This window comes from Physeter macrocephalus, chromosome 13 (assembly GCF_002837175.3).
Source record: "Physeter macrocephalus isolate SW-GA chromosome 13, ASM283717v5, whole genome shotgun sequence".
Classification (NCBI taxonomy): Eukaryota; Metazoa; Chordata; class Mammalia; order Artiodactyla; family Physeteridae; genus Physeter; species Physeter macrocephalus.
The window spans coordinates 24,218,882-24,237,668 of record NC_041226.1 but is presented as its reverse complement, the minus strand read 5'-3'; the positions used below and the strand labels follow the sequence as shown (position 1 = coordinate 24,237,668).

The 18,787-nt window shown below is 44.6% G+C and overlaps 1 protein-coding gene across 19 annotated transcripts in view; it reads right to left on the bottom strand.

Annotated features, from left to right (window-relative positions):
• Positions 1-18,787, bottom strand: part of ENOX1 (ecto-NOX disulfide-thiol exchanger 1) — a 657,005-nt gene that overhangs the window by 148,261 nt on the left and 489,957 nt on the right. For all 19 annotated transcript variants that reach the window (XM_028497884.2, XM_028497886.2, XM_028497888.2 and 16 more), the window contains 3 exons: positions 17,361-17,567; positions 13,455-13,688; positions 3,005-3,217 (listed from right to left, as the gene is read on the bottom strand). In XM_028497884.2, coding sequence (XP_028353685.1) covers positions 3,005-3,217; positions 13,455-13,688; positions 17,361-17,567 — 654 coding nt within the window. The remainder of the gene's footprint in view (positions 1-3,004; positions 3,218-13,454; positions 13,689-17,360; positions 17,568-18,787) is intronic.

Genomic DNA, 18,787 nt, shown 5'->3' with positions numbered 1-18,787 from the left:
CCATTTTCCTTGTAGCTCGGCATGGCCACATGTAATAATTCTGCACAACAAGACATAAATTGAAGCCTACTGGGGATCTTTGGGCAAATTTGCTTTCCTGCTCTAAAGGTGCAACCCATTCCTCTTCCTTTCTTCCTCTCCTTTTTCTTATGTGATTCCAGCTTGTAAAAACAAGATGTGATGGCAGGAGCAACAGCAGCCCTCTTAGACAACTATCTAAGAAGGTTAGTATTGATAGTATCACAGAAACCTCAGGCCTGACAGCCTTAAACCACTGAATCAGTGCCAACAAATCTGGGTTTCACTGTGTATAAAAAGAAAATGCTCCATTTGTTAAGATAAAGTTTGCTTGGGTTTTCCGTTACTTACAGGTGGACACCATACTTAACTGACATACCAGGCTCTTATCATCGTGCAGGCAGCCTGCATTTGAATGGTGGCAGTGAAAATGAATAAAAGTGGGTCAATTTTGAATGTCGAAACAATGGGATTTCCTGCTGTCCTATATGTGGGCTTTGGTGGTGAGGGATGGTGGGTGTGAAAATTACTTACAGGATTCTGGTCTGCGAATTTGTTAAAATGGGAAGGAAAAAAACCAAAGAAGGACAGGTTTGAAGGTTAAAAGCAAGAATTTAATTTTCGATATTTTACAGGTGAGGAACCTAAGTGTTATCTAGGATAGTAATCCCCATTTTTGTGGTTTCCATGAGGTGGGATCTTCCCCCAAAATTCCTGGCCCTGCTCTAGCCCTTCATTCTCTTCTCTTTCAGGGAGCAAGTGAACCAGGCTGCCTGTACAGGGTACAGTGGGCCCTGGAACAACGCAGGTTTGAACTGTGCAGGTCCACTTATATATACTACAATACTGCATCATCCATGCTCGGTTGAATCTGCGGATATGGAACTGAGGACAGGGAGGGCCGACTGTAAAGTTATACTCGGATTTTTCATCCTGCAGAGGGTCCAAGCCCCTAACCCCTGTGCGTTGTTCGAGGGTCACCTGTACTCACTCCCGTCTGCTTCTCCACGTGTGATGTGGTACATATGGATACAGGCTCCAAAGGAAGAAGCCTGTGGTCCTCGGAGCTGCCTGTGGCTGGATGCTCAACCCCCAGGTCCAGCATCAGGAAGCCCATCATCGCTGCAGATCTCAACCCCATTATCCAATTCAGCTTTTATCAGGAGTAAAACACTGACGTTTGTATCCCCACGTGCTGGACTTCTTTGTCTATCTCTCAGTGGTTTTACACTTAGGTTGGCTTCTACCTGTATAATATTAGACACATCCCATTCTTTCAGCCACATGATGGGGGGCTTGTTTTTAACAAGTGCTTCTTTCAACAGTTATCGCCAAGATAAAACCAAAATCCCTCCCCTATTCTAATGTGTGGCTGCCTTCCTATCTTCCTTGTGAGAGTCAAGGATTGAGTCTTCCCTGCCCAGTGGGACTGTAAACCGCACAGGAATAAGGATTTATTTAAAACTCATGCTAGTGAGCAAAAGGTAATCAGTGATCATCCTACTGTTCAGGCAGTTGGCTTCTTGCCATAACTTTGTAGCAATTGTATTATTAGAATGGTGTGGCCTTTCCCTCTCTCCCTTGTCTCTGCTACCAATCCACCCTACCCCACCTACTAATCAATTCTCTGCTTCCCTCCTTTAAAAGGTGGTCTGGGTGTTAGTGGACTTTAGCCTAGCCCTAGTAACCCCAACTTCAGAACCGCTGGGCATACACAGTCGGGTAAAAGGTCACTGCTCGCCACCAGGGAATCTAGGTAAGGTGGTCTGACAATGGGCTCTATGAGATACAGCAGTTCCGCTTTTCCTTTTTTTTTTTTTTTTTTTCTACAAAGACAGGGTGTCCCAGGTTGGTCTCATACTGGATATTTGGTCACTTATCAGAGTGTATGTTTGGGAGTTTCCTTATGTGACATTTTACACTGTGGCAAAAATGGTCTTTTGACAACAAAGTCATATAAAACACATTTACAGTTAAGGTTCTGGTTTTTCATACCCTCCTCTCTTTCCATCCTAACGGATCCATTATGGCTGGGGTTTACACTGATGAAAGAGGTGATGGGCGTTTTGGAACATTATGTCATTGAAAATAATACTTATTCTCAGAATGAATATGTAAATTGCATATGTTGCCATCCCGCGCGGGGTCCCGCACCTGGTGTGGAATGGAGCGCGGCACCGTTACAAGTGTCATTTAATAGCTTTTACCAAGCAAGGGCACATCAGCAGCTGTGAGCCATGATGCCACCGTGACATTAACTACAGACACAGAGTGCCCATAAAAAAATATATGTCCTTTGTTTCGAATAGAGCCCTGGGTAATTTCCCTAACTATTGTTCCATGAGAAAGCCCCGTTTACACCCTTTCATCAATTTAGGAGCTGGACGTGAAAAATCACCGGCATCCAGGGGTTCGGGCAATTTGCTTTCCAAATGGAAAAAGGACAAAAAATAATACTGCAGAAAAATCTCTACTCCTGAGTTGCCTGTGTTGACAGCCACGGCTCACCTCAAATAAAGGATCCCGAGGAGGAGTTTTTCTGACCTTCTTTCTAAACAGAGCCCAAGGACAATGCGTGACAGTGTATTCAGGGGCTGCTTCTACTCTCAGCACGGGGAGGATGTGCAGGTCGGGGTGTAGAGCCCGCAGGTGAAGGGTGGCCACCCTGCAGGGGCGGTGTGAACTGCAGTGGGTCCAGCAGGCACCGAAGCATCTGTCTGCCCCGCCCTGGGGGCCAGGCCGGGTGTTCTGCGGAAAAGCTACAGAAATGCTGCTCACCTTGAGAAGTAAGCTCTCAGGGCGGGGTCCGTGTTCCTCCAAGTTGCCACAGGACATGAAATCGGTTATGAGGTTTTGCCATTCGATATGGAGTGAGATGGGAAATTATGGGACTACTTACCCCCAAATGAAAAAAAAAAAAAAAAAATGAGTACATAAGAAAAGGCCACATCGTGACAAGAGAGATGGCCCCCAAAATCTTACTTACATTGAGTGAGGATCCCGGTTAAGGCATTTTTGAAATTCTCCTTGGCCTCTTCCATCTCCTGCTCATGGGTGGCTTTCTCGTTCATCAGCCGGCGGACATGGCTGTTGGCCGACTGCACCATGGAATAGAACTGGTTTGCGGACCGCCGGTTTACTTCCCCTCGCTCAATCCAGGAGAGCAGCACTGTGATGGCCTCTGAAAACTTGCTATCGTCTGGAAATGCAAAACCACCAAGTCCAAATCACGCCCAGGAAAGATTTTGGTGTTCACTTTGGTTCCTCTCTAAAGGCAAAGCACGGTCCATCCCAATGGATATGTTTTCAGAACTTGACCTTGTGAGCTTTCCTGCGACTAATGGCTCCATCCTCACTTAGCTTGTCTTCCCTCATCTAACTCCACGGCACTGCACAACCACCCAAGAAACAAAGGGTGGTTCACCCTCTCGATGAGCTCAGTTTTAGAAGATCTGTTCTGGGCATCCTTTGAAATATGGTACAACCGCGCTCTTCCACCAAGCCCAGATTTCTCTTTCTTAAGACTGGCTCGAAAAACTGTTATTCACCCATCTGGCCTCCAGTTGATGTCCTTATTCTTTCACCACAAATAGCATACAGTGATACTAGTTTTCTGACTTAGAATCTGCTGAGTTACTGTCGAGATGTGGATGACAGATTAAATTACTTTTAAAAGTGGTTGTGATGTGAGATATTGTTCCCAAGGTGGTAGTAGGAATAGGTCAATTCTTATTCTACTGCAATTCAAAACTAATTTCACTTTAGGTTTAATAGAACATATCTGATAAGGCTGAAAACTAGAATATTTCCTTGTTTTCAACAAAAGAGGACCTGTTCCGGGGTGGTCAGTGTTAGCCTTGGAAGGCTACTGGAAACCCATTTGAACTTGGTTTGAGGGGTGTGTTGATGGGGGGAGGGGATGGGAGGTCTACCTGCAAATAAGTGATAAAGTTTATTTCAAAGAAATCAATATACTTGCCCGTTTGCAAATAGTTACCGGAACAGATCTGTGCTTTACGACTGACTTGGAGGTGGAGAAGAAGCAAGCTTGAAGGAGATTAAGTTAATTGGAAGTGGAAGCTGTATGTCAGTTATTACAACATTAATTGATCTTATTGATGAAGGCTCACCGCGTATTTTCCAGACAAACTTGAGGAGACGAGCCTTTCATCCGTATTTTTTTACCCCCGAAAAAATGTGATTTAAGAGAAATATCCTAGAAACTAACACAACATTGTAAATTAACTATACTTCAATAAAAATTAAAAAAAAAAATCTTACATTTTCCAAGTCAACTAAGTAGAATCTGAGTTCTAAAAATAAGAAGCAAAATTAGACTAAAAGATTCAGATGCTTCTCAAGTATTTGACAAATACTAAGTGACTACCGTGTTCCCTCTACTAGAGGAACACCAGAGACATCCTTGTACACTGTATGTGTATATTCCATTGTTTATATATTATTATATATTGTGTGCATACATATATACACACACATACATACACACTCTAGATGAACACATAGAGGGTGATTCATATTTAGTAAAGGAATTTTATTTTATTTTACTCACCAGAGGTTTTACAATCAACCATCGCTGTTAGTATTTTACACACCATACAAAGTCTGCATTTGCGGGGTGCTTTGTGAATTTTGCAGAGCGCTGTGGAAATACCGTTAGTACCTTTTCTCCCAGAGGCCCCCTTTCAGACCAGGGCACTTCACTGCTGTGGCTGTTTCTTGCCCAGGAGGTACTTGCACTGAGTGAAGGCAGGATAGCTTGACCCAGTGCCCGTGGATTCTCCAGGATGGAAATCCTGCTGTTGATGGGCCTCCATCCTGGGCCCTCTCCCGCCTGGGTGGTGCCAGTCTGGGCTTGGGGATCAAAGCTTTACTCCTGGGCAAACCTGCCCCTTCTGCCCTCAAGCTTTGATCCGAGGAGATAAGTGGCCTGGGGAAGGCCCACAGGGCAGCCTGCACGTGAAAGACTCAAGTTTCCTCGCCAATTTCAAACGACCCGCGACTGAGCGAGCACTTGTTCAGCGTCACAGCTGGTTTGCACAGTTTTGTTAACTCTGGAATCTCAGTCTGAGTTCAACACTCAGTGAACTCCAGCTGCACGGGGTTCTTATTTCATGCACCACAGCGGCTTGTATAAGATAGAATCCATCACACAACTTAACACTGCGTTCAACCCGTGGAAAGGCCCATAAGTCAGCATTATGCTTGTGGGAGCCCCACTGCGACCCTTACAGTCAGAATAAATTCTGCCTCTCTCCCTCTCTCTGCCTCTCTGCAGATATGTGTTAGGAGAATGGGCCTCCGAAAAGACAGCAGAAATCAACCTAATGCTTATAAGAAATCTTTTCTCTTTTTTTTTCCCCTCTTAAAAAATAACAACAACAGAAAAGAGAACTCTGACTTCATGGACCATTTTTCCCCTTTGCTGTGGCTTTCACCTCTACTTAACCCAAAGAAAAATCCTAGATATTTTCGTTATGGGGCTTCCAAGGAGAGAGAGAGAAAGCAACGGGGTCCCATCTTTCTTTCACCCTCGTACGGGCGCAGTTTTTTCTTCTCTTGCTTGTGGTTACGCAGCTCATAAATACCGTAATTTACTGTCAGGAAGAACACACTTAAATTTTAAAAATGCATGTTTCCTTGAATGACCTAAGAGCCAAATTTTGTTGTTCATCACTCCTAGACCTAAAGCATCAGTTCGCCAGATTAGAGTTAATCGATAGTTTTCAGAAAGAGAGACAGCAATTTTAGGATTAAGCAACTGAAAATATACAGCTGAAAAAGTAAGTAGGCAAGAGACTTTCTAACACTGTAACAAGTAAGAGTAGGCAGAATTCCTTTTTCTCAGTATATATGAATAAAATAAAAATATACATTATATACTGTATATATCTTATACATACATATATATATATATGGCTTAGTACATAGTTTTGAAAACTCCCAATTTCATCCTCTTTTCTGAACTTTCTGAGGCGGGCTGGTGGATGACTGATGTACTGACGTTCAAATTAACTGTGAAAACATTAGCTAACGTACGACTGGTTAAGTCTAGTCGATATCTGTTGCCATGTAAGACGTGACTTTATATTAAATGAAGACTAAGTCAGCAGCTCCCCCTGAATGGCTACAGGAGGGTGTTGGGAGCGGTCATTTTCAATACCCAAATGAAAATTCAATTCTGGATGCAGGAGAAAGATCACAGAGAAAACAGAAAACAATATAAACTAATTTAAACAGGATTTAGATTGCAGCACTCTTAAAGCTATTCATGCGGAAAGAAATTAACATGGCTCATAAAAATCACATCAAAGACACACTTATAAAAATTCCAAATACTTTCTGTGAACATGCATGGGTTCAACTCGGAACATGGGTGCCCTTCAGAAACTAGAATGTGCAGACATGCCTTCTCCCCACAAAGAATTGGGAAAATTGGCATATTATGGGGTGACCATGGACCATGTGCTCATTAAAAATTGCCCAATGTTTTCTAATCAGCCTCTTCACAATGTCACACCTGGGCTACCGCAACTGTTTGCTCCATGGCCTCCTTTGATCTGCAGTTTCCCCTTCAATCCATTCGCCATTCCTTTGTCACACTCCTCTTCGTTAAGGACCATGGCCTTGTCTCCCTACTTTTGCATGTACTGTGCACCCATCCTAGGGGCCCCGGAACTTCTGGTCCACCCAGCTAACTGTTACGCTTCCCTCAAGAGTCAGCCTAAGTGCCTTTCATAAAGGAAGCTTTTCTGCAACGCTAACATGAATTTGGTGTCCCTTTGCTACGTTTCCACAATTCCCTACATATCCTGCTATGAAAACATTAGTCACTCTATACAGTAATCGTAGGTTCATGTATCCACTGGCCCTCCGGTTCTGAGGGGTCAACGTGAGAAGAAAACTTCCAAAACGTATTTCAGTCTTCTGCTCTCTCTGACTTTTTCCCTTCGTAGTTTCTTTCATTAGACTCTATTTCTAAGGGATTTGCAGTGCATTAGTGCTGGAAAGTTACAGCAAATCCAGCGGTCAGAAGTTGGGAAATACCCGTTGACAAACATTTTAATTTCAGGTTGAAGAGTATTTTCACATCGTCTACCAGGGATAAATGTTCTCATGGCACTTAAGCTGGCTGGTCCTTTTATCCTTCAGGCCTCCGAGGTTATTACCATAAGCAATGAAAGTTGAGAGAGATGTCAGATGATTACACAGAAGCAGAGCTTTCCACAGTAAGCTAATCAGCTTATCCAATGACTTAAAAATCTTTTTGAAAGTTTTTTTTTTTTTTTTTTAAATTCTGGAAGGTAATAACCCTTGCATTTAGCTTTATATTTAGCTTTTTAATTCTGGGAAGGTAATAACCTTTGTATTCAGCTTTGTGAGGACTAAATAATATTATAATGATTATCACACTTCAGTATCGCCATCTGAATCCATACCCATCTTATTTCATTTCTCGTCACATCAGAATTTTTCAACCTCCCTCCCTATCCCTCTTTTCCACGTTAACTGAGCACGGGGCATGTAGTAGGAGGCATTCTAAAAATTGCATATGGGACACATCTTTGCTAGTCAAAGACCACAAGCATGAGCCTCATTTAGGGGCTTATCAAAAACGTAGCCTCACCCTACTCAGGCCTCCTGACTCAGAATCGGCATCCTAGTCCAAGCGTTTCATATGCACATTGAAACTGGAGAAGCACTAGAAGAAATAACTCAATCAAAGCCAGGGAAACTGGTGAGGAGCTCACCTAAGTTAAAAGATAATGAAAACCTGAAATGGAAAGTGGCATCTGAGAGAGTGGCAAAGACTGAAAGGCTCTGATGTGATTCTCAGGAGCTTTGTGAATCCCTGTCCCCAAACCCTCCACCCCCATGTAAAGAAGAGCTGCTTAAACGTCAGTCATCTTCATCCCAGAAAAAAATGTGAAAAAAAAGTCAAAGTCTTGGAAATGGGCACAGAGACTGCAGATCCTTTCGATGGAATGCTGGGCTAGAGGATCCTCTCCACCCCACTCTGGGATTATCTGATTTTACAGGGATGTGAATCTCTAATTGTTATTGACTACGCTGTTTTACAACTCTTTAGGGACAGAACATAAATTGTGAAAACGCATAACAATGCAAATAATTCTTCTCTGTAACAATGTAAATGAATTTTTGTCCAGAAGAAAATATAAGTCTTTACAGAGCAAACTCTCTTTTGAACCAGTTTTAACATCTTACTCATTCTCTCATTAATTAGTGAGTTAAGTAAAATCACTGATACAGGCTCATTTTGTATTTCTTCTCCCTCTTTGGGTGCACAGGGAGATCTGGCCCTGAATTTCAGAACAATAAGTGTGACAAGAGCCAGGCCATGAGCCCTGAAAATGAAAACTGAAGTGGGTTGGAGTAGCCTGATTTCTGGTGGGTCTAGAAAGGAATGACAGGAAGGGAGATTCCATGTTTGAACAAAATGTCTCGAGAATGAGGGAAAAAAGGAAGACATCCTACAACACTTTTCTTTCCAGAGAAATGGGGATAGACATGTACACACACACACACACACACACACACACACACATACAGAGAATGAATGGTATGTGTATACAGCTGTCCCTGATTTCTGGCTTCTATGATAGGTGGAAATAACTTATAGTATACAGTCACATACTGATTCAAGCAGAATGGACATTCCAGATGGCACTGCTACTACAACATTCCCAAAATTTCACTATGTGTACCTAAAACTTAGACATCCCTAAACAAATCTCCATTCTCTGGCTGCTCAGTTAACCATCAAGAGGGGTGGTACATTACCTATCCTTCAAATCACAGATAGCGTGAAAGGTTACACAAATGTTAATACTTCCCCCTCTACCCTCGACATACCTACAAGTTCACTTACACACACAGAGACACACACACACATACACAATCTCTCCAACAATTTAGTACCTGTGAAGATGAGAAAATTCAGCGGGGACAACATAAACATGCATTGATTGTTCCTGCTTTTGGACCAGGTGAAATGTTTTTAGATGAAATGGTCTATCTCGCCTTGTGAAGGTCAGTTACGCCCAAGGACGTGATTCTCAAACAGGTTCCCATGCTTCATATTTCCTTAGCCCTGAGAAGGAAGCCTGGCTTCTAGCTAATGGAGCTTCGACTTGGCTCAGAGCATTATTGATTTTTTTAGTTTCTCAGAACCATAAATATTGACAACCATCTCAGCAAGATGCTGGCAACCACTTCCGCGGTTTCTCCCTCTGGCAGGCTGATCGGGGGCCATTCTGTATGCACATCAGAGACTAGTCCTCAGAAATTACAAATGCTGATCGCAGGAAGACTGTATCCTGGATGACATATCAGGGAATCCCAAGGACAATGCTTGCAAAGCTTTGTCAAAACTTCACCCGATTCAGAGAGAAACTCTTCATTCATCACATAATGAAAGATTATGTGACGCTTTCCAAAGGGGGCAAAAGTACACAAGAACTTTTAAATGCTCTTGCCAGGAGAAATCCCCAGTGAATCGGGAGATCATCTTTCCTCACTGTCTAGTCAATCTCTCCCTTCCACAGTCCAAACACGGGGCTCCTCCAGGGGTGGATGGTCTGTGTTGGACAAAGAGAAATTCATTATCTCATCTGCCTGATGCTACTGTTTCCAATGAAGTGTAATTATGGTGGTATTGAGCTTCTTTCTCACTTTCTCAAAGCCGTGCTATAAACTTTGGATCTGTGAGCAGTTACTTCCCAGTCAGTCTTCATTAAGTTGAACTGTCTCAGAAAAATGTCTATTTAATCAGCAGGGTGCCCGCTAATTTTTTTAGAATTTGTATTAACCATAACAGACAGTGGGTGCTCAGTGCCTCAGACGCTACACCACTACAACTCAATGTCTCCTCTGACTTCAGAAGACCCAGGGACCACTGGATCCGGGCTACCGGGTCCCAGAAGGTCACCCCTCTCTCACCCCACCTCTGCCGGGCTGGGTTGCCTACCACTCCCGGGCTAGCGCGCTGCACTTCCCACGCATAATAGTGGGAAGAGCTTTGTAATTGCCTCTGTCACTCAAGAAACCTAAACTACACCTTAACTCTGTGAGGCAGGGGCTTTGTGTGCTGCCTCCCTGGCATCACAGAGTCAGGGATATGGCAAAGAGCTCAGCGAATACTTGCGGAGTGAGCGAATGATGGCCGAGGGCGCATCACACTGCCCTACACTTCCCACCATGCCTGGCAGCACTGCTGGCCAGAAATGCAACACACTCATAGCTCCAAACAGCTAAGAAAGGGAGACAGGAATTAATTTACTGAGCATCTACTGTATGCATCGTTTTACCACTGGGCAGGATATGGAGGGCCTTGTCGGTTATAATAAAGACTTGGCCAGTACAGATTTTGCTGGATAGAGCTGATTTTCCACAAGAAAATTGTAAGGATAAACGAGTATGGTGAAAATGGGGGGAAAAAATGCTTGTAATAAACCCGAGATAGCAAGATTTCTCAGGGGAGGAAAAAAAAATCAAATCCAATTAGGTATTTTCAGATGGTATTTCCATTTCCTTTCTGATCCAGGCCTTTTTTTACCTGAGGTCTTGATGGTGTTTTACATCACCACATCAAGGAAATCATCTTCAGGGAAACAGTTTCCTTGGCTCCTGGCTGCCTGGCTTTGCAGCGTTATCAGGAGCGTGGAGCGGATTTCCTCTCAGAGGCAGCCAATTTCCTAAGCAATTAAATGCTGTTTATATTCCAAACTCTGTGCTTGGGTTGTAATTGTCAAGCTTGATATTACCTGACTGTTGCCTAAGATGTCGCCCCAGCTAGCTCATTTTACTGTAACTACCATCTATTAAAATTTCCAATCTGTTCTCTCCTCAAGGGATCACACAGTACTTGGCAAAGGTACGGCTTCTAAATTCTTCAAATTATACTCATCTATATAAATATACAGTTTTGAAATGGCAAGGTTTGCAAATGACTTTACCAAACTGACTTCCCAATCTGCTATCCTTCAACAGGAAAGGCAATGCTGTGGACCTCTTACACGCAAAGACACTTCTGTGCTGGTTTCTTAAAAAGAACCTAACGTAGATGCCAAACTTTCCTGAAACTCCCCCATGGGGTCCCAGCACCAAGGTGCTAGTTTTTGTCACTTCTAGGTGTGGACACGATCAAATACAGTTTAGCTGATGGAGCTCATTAGGTGATACTACACAGTGTACTGGATATTAAAGAAAACATTATTTGTTCCAAAATCAACATTCCTGCTTGAGAATGTTGCTCTATCTCATTCTGCCCACTCCTTATGGAGTCTAGTCTGAATGGAAAAGTGAGAGGACGTCTGCATATGCATTTTACATGCTTTTTATTAAAGGGAGAGCCACAGCCTATGATGGTAAGACACGCCTTCTCGGAGTAGCAGAGCATGTGCCAAGGGCATCAGTAAGAGGTGCTCCATGGTTACGTCAACTAAAGAAGGTTCTACAAGGATCAGGTCATTAGTCACTGCAGTGGCTGACCTTCAACACACCCTGAAAGGAATTCAGGGCAGAGAAAAGGAATGCGGCACTCTGTGCTCTGGGGAAACTGGCAGAACAGGCTTCCACATGGGTAGATATTTTCAGGAGAAACTTTTATGAACCCAAATGCTTGCATCTTCCCATACTTAGAAAAGTACTAAGGCCATTAACTAAGATATCTGTTCCTTGTGACTAGCAGCATCCTTCTCCTAAGATGTGTGCTTGGGTGCAGGCACCCCCTTCACCAAAATCACATATATATTGACTTCCTCCTTTACCTCTTTGGAAAACTTCCTCAGAGCTCTCTGAGAGGCGGTCTCCTGAGCTAGAGTCCACAATAAGACACTGAATAAACTCAACTCACAGCTCTTAACAATGTGAGGTGTTCTTTTTTTTTTTTTTTTTTTCCCAAGTCAACAGTTTCAGTGGCAACTGTATCTGATTAGGGGTTCCCAAGGCTGGAGCAGGGGATGAGGGCTAGAAGCAGAAGTCTTTTTTTTTTTTTTTTTTTTTTAAATGCTTTTTTAAAGAAATAGAATGTCAACTTCCTATCTTCCTAAAATAGGTCTCAGGCAGCTTTTCATATTCCCTTTAGTGAAAACATCCAATCCACTTTAAACACTGCCAGCTATGCTCTAATAAGACACTCCAAGGATCAATCGCGTCTCTGCTCTCCCAATGACTTCTCCATTGTTTATGGAATAAAACCCAAATCCGGTGGCAGCCCTCGGGGCTTCACCATCTGGCCCCAGGCTGCTTTCCCCGCTTCACCTTTGCTCTGTTCCCCCCCACCGAGGAGGCCACTTGCCTTTCTCCGCCTGTGCCCAATTCCCCTCTGCCTCCTTGTGTCTTTACTCCTTGAGCTCCGGCCTCTGATAAGAATGTCTTCAGGCCCTTTCTTCTCCTGGGGAAACAAATCTTGTTTGTCCTGCAAGGTTCAAGCTCTGCCTCCTCTGTGAAGACTTTCTTGTCACTGTCACCAACACCACTCACACTTGTCTGTGAGCTCCCAAAGCATGTTGCTCATATGCTGGTTGACAGTCATGTCACTGGCTTCGCATTACAGGTCAGCGTGGCCAGCGACCATGAGCTTTTTTTTTTCATCGAAACCTGACACGCCCAATAGACTGAGGAGGGTGTGACCATCACTTGCCTGTAAAGTGCACCCATGTTGCTGGAGTCAAACAACTTTGCTCGATAATGGAACCGAACTGACACACATGTCATCCTAACTTCCAAATCTGGCCTCTCCCCAGTCATCTGTAGTTCACTGTGGCAGGTACTAAAGCCTCCATCTCTCTGTCTTTATCCCCCAGGGCCTCAAACCCGGGAGAGGAGCACAGAATAAAGAAATGTCACATGCTCACTTCTAGTTCTAATTCTATCATAGACGTTAGGAGGGTCCCTTCCCGTCCATCTCTAAAGACAGGGACCCTATTCTACATTTCTCTTCTGTTTTGCACGGGCCCCAGCACGGCTGCTGATGAGCCTTGTGGGGTGGGGGTGGGGGGGCTTTAGTTAAGAGCCCATCAGAGGTGCAAACTACAGACCTGGAGGAGCCCCGGGACCTGCCCGCCTGCAGGAGGAGGCACTGGTTCATTCAACAGGGGTAGGAAGTCAGATGGTGGCCTGCTACGGGGCTAGTGCGGAGGGCTCTTCTGCCTTGCTCTGCTTGAGTTTGGTTGATATATACACACATTCAGGGAGAAGGCAGGGGAGAGGGCTGGGCAGGGGCACGGCTCTGTCCAGGCAGCGGGAGGAAGCCCGGGTGACCCCGGTGCCATGAACTCAGCACGCAAAGGGACAGGAGAAACCCCTGGGCCCGGCGCCCGGGGATCCCGCTGCTTCCCTGGCGGCGGGCGATGGCCGGCGGGGAGGCGGAGGAAGCAAAAGCGCGCAGCTCCTACCTTTCAGTTTCTCGGCCAAGAGCGCGGCCTCGTGCTCCGAGTAGTGCATGATGGGCGGCGGCGAGGGTGGCCGCAGCCGGTCCTCCTCCAGCTTGCGCCGGTGCCTTTCCTCGCGGGCGCGCATCCTCTGCTTGCACTCCCACTCGTAGAAGTCGTCCCGGGCCTGGGCGAAGTCCACGTGCAGCCGGCCTGAGTCCTTTTTGTCCGTGCTAGACCCTAAGCGCATCCGGTAACCTGAAACCAGTGGGAAGGCGGGTCACATCACACTGTCACAACACTGTCACGCACGACTGTCACAGTCAGGGCCCGGCCCTCAAGGCGCGCCAGGGGAGCTCTCACTGATTTCTTTTTCCCTTACAAAGGACATCCTTCCCATAGGAGGTGGGAAAAGCTGTTATCCTTCTCCGAGGCCATCCAGAAGCACGACCCAAGGTACGCCTATGACAGATTTGGGGATAAACGCTCCACCGGGAGGTGTCTTCAAGCCAATGTTGCCAAGAGGATGATCTCAAGAACCCGGCCACTTATCCTAACTCCTTCTTCCTTCTGGCTTCCAGGAAGATCAGAAAAATATTGGGCATGTAGCTTTTTTCCCCCTCCACTTTTTATGGCCTCAATTTTATATTTTCAATTGACTGTAACTCTGTTGCTAAGCCCTCTTACTTTTATATTTTAGAAAGAGGTGGAGTGCGAGTTAATAAACGTTATCTATGATATTTAAAAAGATCTACAAAGTAAATTCCGTGACACCTCACTCACAGGCTATTGCTTCATTCTCCTAGAAAATGCTGCTTGCTCCATTCTCTCTCGGCAGCTGCAAAAGCCACAATTACCAAGGCAATCTTGCAATACTGTTTTATTTCCACTTATCCTCTGGGGCACGCAGGAGAATATTTTACCTTCAATCAAGAGGCCTCACCGCGGCCTCCCTTACAGCCCTCCAGCACCTCATCTGGCACGCAGCACTGCACAAATTGTCCATGCAATCTTTGAAGGCCACAGGAGCCCGTGTGAGAGCCCAGAGCTAGACCAAAAAATGGGCCTGGAAGTCTTTGGGGGATTTACTGTGAGCTACACAACTTATAAAGATTATAAGCAGAAACTTGATCTGAGAAATCAACACAAACAGAACAGAAACCAGACCTCCAGCCTAACTTCAAGGGAAGGAGGTTTGTCTTTGAGGTTGCTCTTCAATTTGGGGTACTCAGATTTTTAAAAACATAGATTCAGGTCCCAGCAGGATCCCTGCTGTCAGGGGCTGCCAGAAGAGAGAGCAAAATAAGCACTTTTGCTGTGCAGGGACTTTGCAAATGAGACACCACTGTGAAATGCTAGGCTGCACTGCACTGATGCTCAGGATCTTGTGGTAGATTTCAATGGCTTATTTTAGCATCTGGGGTTGAAACTCAGCTGAAAAATCCCAGGAGAGGCTGGCTTCTCCCCAGTAGGGTACTTCACACCTTTGAAAAGTTACAAATGTGAAACAGATCTCAAGTCTGATTCCTGTTATGACCTTCTCACTCCCAGGTTGAAAAGGTATTATCTCTCTAAAACTGGGAAGACATAACAATACCTATCAAAAACGCAAACATCTCAAGAGGGAGGGGATTTGGGGATGTATGTACACGTATAGCTGATTCACTTTGTGATACAGCAGAAACTAGCACACCATTGTAAAGCAATTATACTCCAATAAAGATGTTAGAAAATAAATAAATTTTTAAAAGTGTTCACAAGCAAAAAGAAAAAAAAAAGCAAACATCTGATCACAGAGGGGCAGAATTAATGCTAAAGCAGAGTATATTTTGGTTGTGGGCTGTGGAAACTTAACAAATCAGCAGGCCATGGTGATATATACATAACAGCTGAGCAGGCAGAATGGCGTGAGACTGGCCAGCTGCCCCAACTAGCCAAGCAACTTTCCTGGTCATGTCCAGAGCATCACTTTTCAGACATTTCTGGTTCCAAAAATCACCCTCTCTTTCACCAAAACACCATCATTAAGGCCTTAAAAGAGCCCGTGATGAGGCTGAGTCTAAAATTAGCTTGGCCTTCAAATGTGATTGTGGTCCTAAAATTAGACAGGCCATCCAGCTGGGCTAGGGCTTGCGGGAGCTCTTACATAGAAGTGGCAGCCTTCCTTCCTTCCTTCCTGCCCCTCCCAGTCAGCCTTTCAGATCTTCCCAGGACCATGCTGCAACCTTGCCAGGGCAGCCCAGGCAGAACTGGGAGGCCCCTGTGTACTCAGGCAGGTAGGCTGGAGGTGAGGCCTTTGCTGTGGGCTCCTTCTGATGCCAAGGGGAAGTCAGGCAGGGGCCCGGGTCAGAGCTTGAAAAAATATAGCATCAAGACATAAATCTGAAACTTTCATGTGCCTAAATTTGGAACTGTTCATCTCTGGCAATGTACTATGAGTTTTCTGATTGGGTCTAAACATTGTGTTATGTCAGTGTTGAAAAGCACCTTTGATTTACTGTAGCCCTTTCAGTTAATCAGGTGGGGGGTAAAGTCATAGTTGTATTGGTGGAGCTGTGATTAGAACCCAAATTCCCAGGGCAGGATTCCTTCTCTATCATCATCAGGATATCTGTGTTAAAAACAACCACTTACTGAATGGTTCCCATGTCGCACGTGCCCTGCTTGGCGCTTAATATCCCTTATTTTGATTCAATCCTCATAACAATCCGATGAGGTAGCACTATTACTATCTCGATTTTGCAGAAGAGAAAAGAGAGGCTCAGAGAGAGGTTATCTTGCCCGAGACATGTGAAAGCCAGTGCCATACACTCAACAGAATCCCCAGGTGTCTAAGAGATTACTCTGATGCTGTAGCTCAAGACTTTGTGAGAGATAGGAGTGTTGTATTTTTATTCAATGTTTTATCGTCCACCTCCATTCTGGAATACTTTCAGGTTTTCTTTTCCACTGTCAGGTTTTATTGGAATAAGGGTTTTAAAGTTCTCCAGGTCACTATCTAGCTCAGGAAAGTCTCTGCAGTGCTGGAATAACCCCAAGGCTTCTGGGGTTTGCAAGACAACTTTATGGTAATAGGGGCTGACTGCAGAGTGGAGTAAACCTGGTAGTAATGTTCAGATTTTTTTCCCCTCTTCTTTTCCCACTTTTCCCCACTAGCTTTGCCTCTGGAAGAGGGAAGTGACATGCAGAGTGACAGGCTGAAATGTACAGATGGAGACAGAGAGGGAATGGCAGTGGGTTAAATCTAAAAAGACATCCTTCCAAAGCTACATTTCAATACCAGCTCTGCGATGCTTAGATTTGGCAAAGGGCTTGCTGACAGGCTCCATACATTTGCTCCAACACCCAGAGGGTGGAAGGCAGCAGGAGGCTGAATTTCAACCTCTGTAAAAATTTCCCTTATAAATGGCACCAGAGAAGCAGAGATGGTGGGGCGGGCTTAGCCAGGCTAAATACACTAGCACATGGGCGGTGATGCTGGGCCTCCTCCTCAGGCCCAGAGGACCACTTTCTGCAAGGCACTCATCTTGATTTGGTGCCCTGGTGTCTAGAAAGTGAACCACTTCTGAAAAACTGAAATTATGCTGAGAGAGGACTTTATTCCCCCAGAGAATTACATCCAATAATAATAATGGTCCTCAGTATTCATAATATTGCTTCTCATCTAAGAAGCACTTGAGAACATTAATTAGAAACTCGATGGAGTTCCTAAAGCCTGGATGGTGGGACACCGTGTCTGCAGCAGGGAGGTGCGTTCACAGACTTAACAGGGAGCTTCTGGCAGCCTAAGGAAAGGGCAGAATTCCTCCTTCTCCAGCCCCAAACTGTGAGGACTTTTATTGTGCATTAAGGCAAAAGGGAATACGCTCATATTAACATAACAAAATGTCACAAAGCGCTGAGAAAACCCCCTTATGTGATGCAAAGTACCAGAAAGGTAAATGGCTTTATCAACCATGAACTCCTCTGCAAAGCGAATGTGACAAAAATTCTTCTTGCTTTTCCGAATCGCCGTGATGTCACCGCACTGCTCAAAGACTTCTTGGATGATTTCCTCAGTGGCGTTTTCTGGTAATCCCCCGACAAACACGGTCTTACACCCGGGAGGTCGTTCTCTTGTGGAGGGAGGTGGAAGATCTGAGAATCACGACAAAACAGAGGGTTTTGCCTTTTAGTTACAGTTGCTTTTTTTTTTTTTTTTTTTCTGGTTCACCCGGTGGAAGTCAAACTCGAAGACTAACTTTCTCCATTCTGAGTAATGATGGATTTCTAGAGTGATTTACACAGATGGCAGGCTGTCCTGGTTTTCAGTGCCTGTCCCCTCCTTCTCCCCACCTTTCTCTACTTTCTGTGTTCATTTCTACAGAGTGGCTATGCTCATCCGCGAACAGAGATAAAGTAAATGTTACCATAATTTCATTTCTCCTTCATAATACAGAGGCCCAGAAAATTGGGGAAAAAACCCCACAAAACTTCATGAAGTACAAAGCATGATGAAATGAAAACATGATGAAAAACCGAGGCTTGTTGTCTGCTTTGTCTGGTTGCGGGATAATGGAGCAGTAAGGCAGAGCAGGCAGCAGAGCCTGAAAGCAGGCGCAGTACTTACTTGGCTCGGAAACACAAGGCCTGAAACCACCCCCTCCTTTTCTTTTTTTTTTTTTTTTTTTATTATTCACATTTAAATGAGCAAACTACTAAATCTGAGGGAGCCTGCATAAAAAGATAAAAAGCAATCTTCTGAAAAGTCCACTTTAAAAAGGCAACACTGATTCATATGAATAAAAAAAAAAATCCGAGCTATTTAAGCCCATAAATTTAGTATCAGAGGCTAAGTTTAAAAAAAAACAACAAAACTGGCCTATTTATTTCATCAAATGTATGTTTCCTTCAAGCGAATGCAATCTGGTCCAGGAACTCTGAGATGCAGGCTCCCCGCTCCCCTCCACCACCAAATTGCTAACTGCCAAATTAATTCCGTTTTCCATCTAGCAAAACACGTTTCAGAGTTTCTCTCCCACATTTGTGAAGATGGATGGAAGTGTTCACAGATTTCACACTCCGATCTGTGGCAAATGCTAGACCTCGTTGCCCGCAAAAAGGTTCTTAATGCTGGCTATTCACCCCATCACCCATGCTCCCTTCGTGGTGTCAATTCAGCTCCTGGATAGACACAGGGACCCACATATTTGTTTTAATCTAGAGACGAAGGACTTCTGTAGAAGATCCCCACTGTGTACCTAGGTGGGAGAACTTTGAGTCACATCTGAAAATGAATGCAATACTATATTAAAAAAGAAAGAGGGCTTCCCTGGTGGCGCAGTGGTTGAGGGTCCGCCTGCCGATGCAGGGGAGCC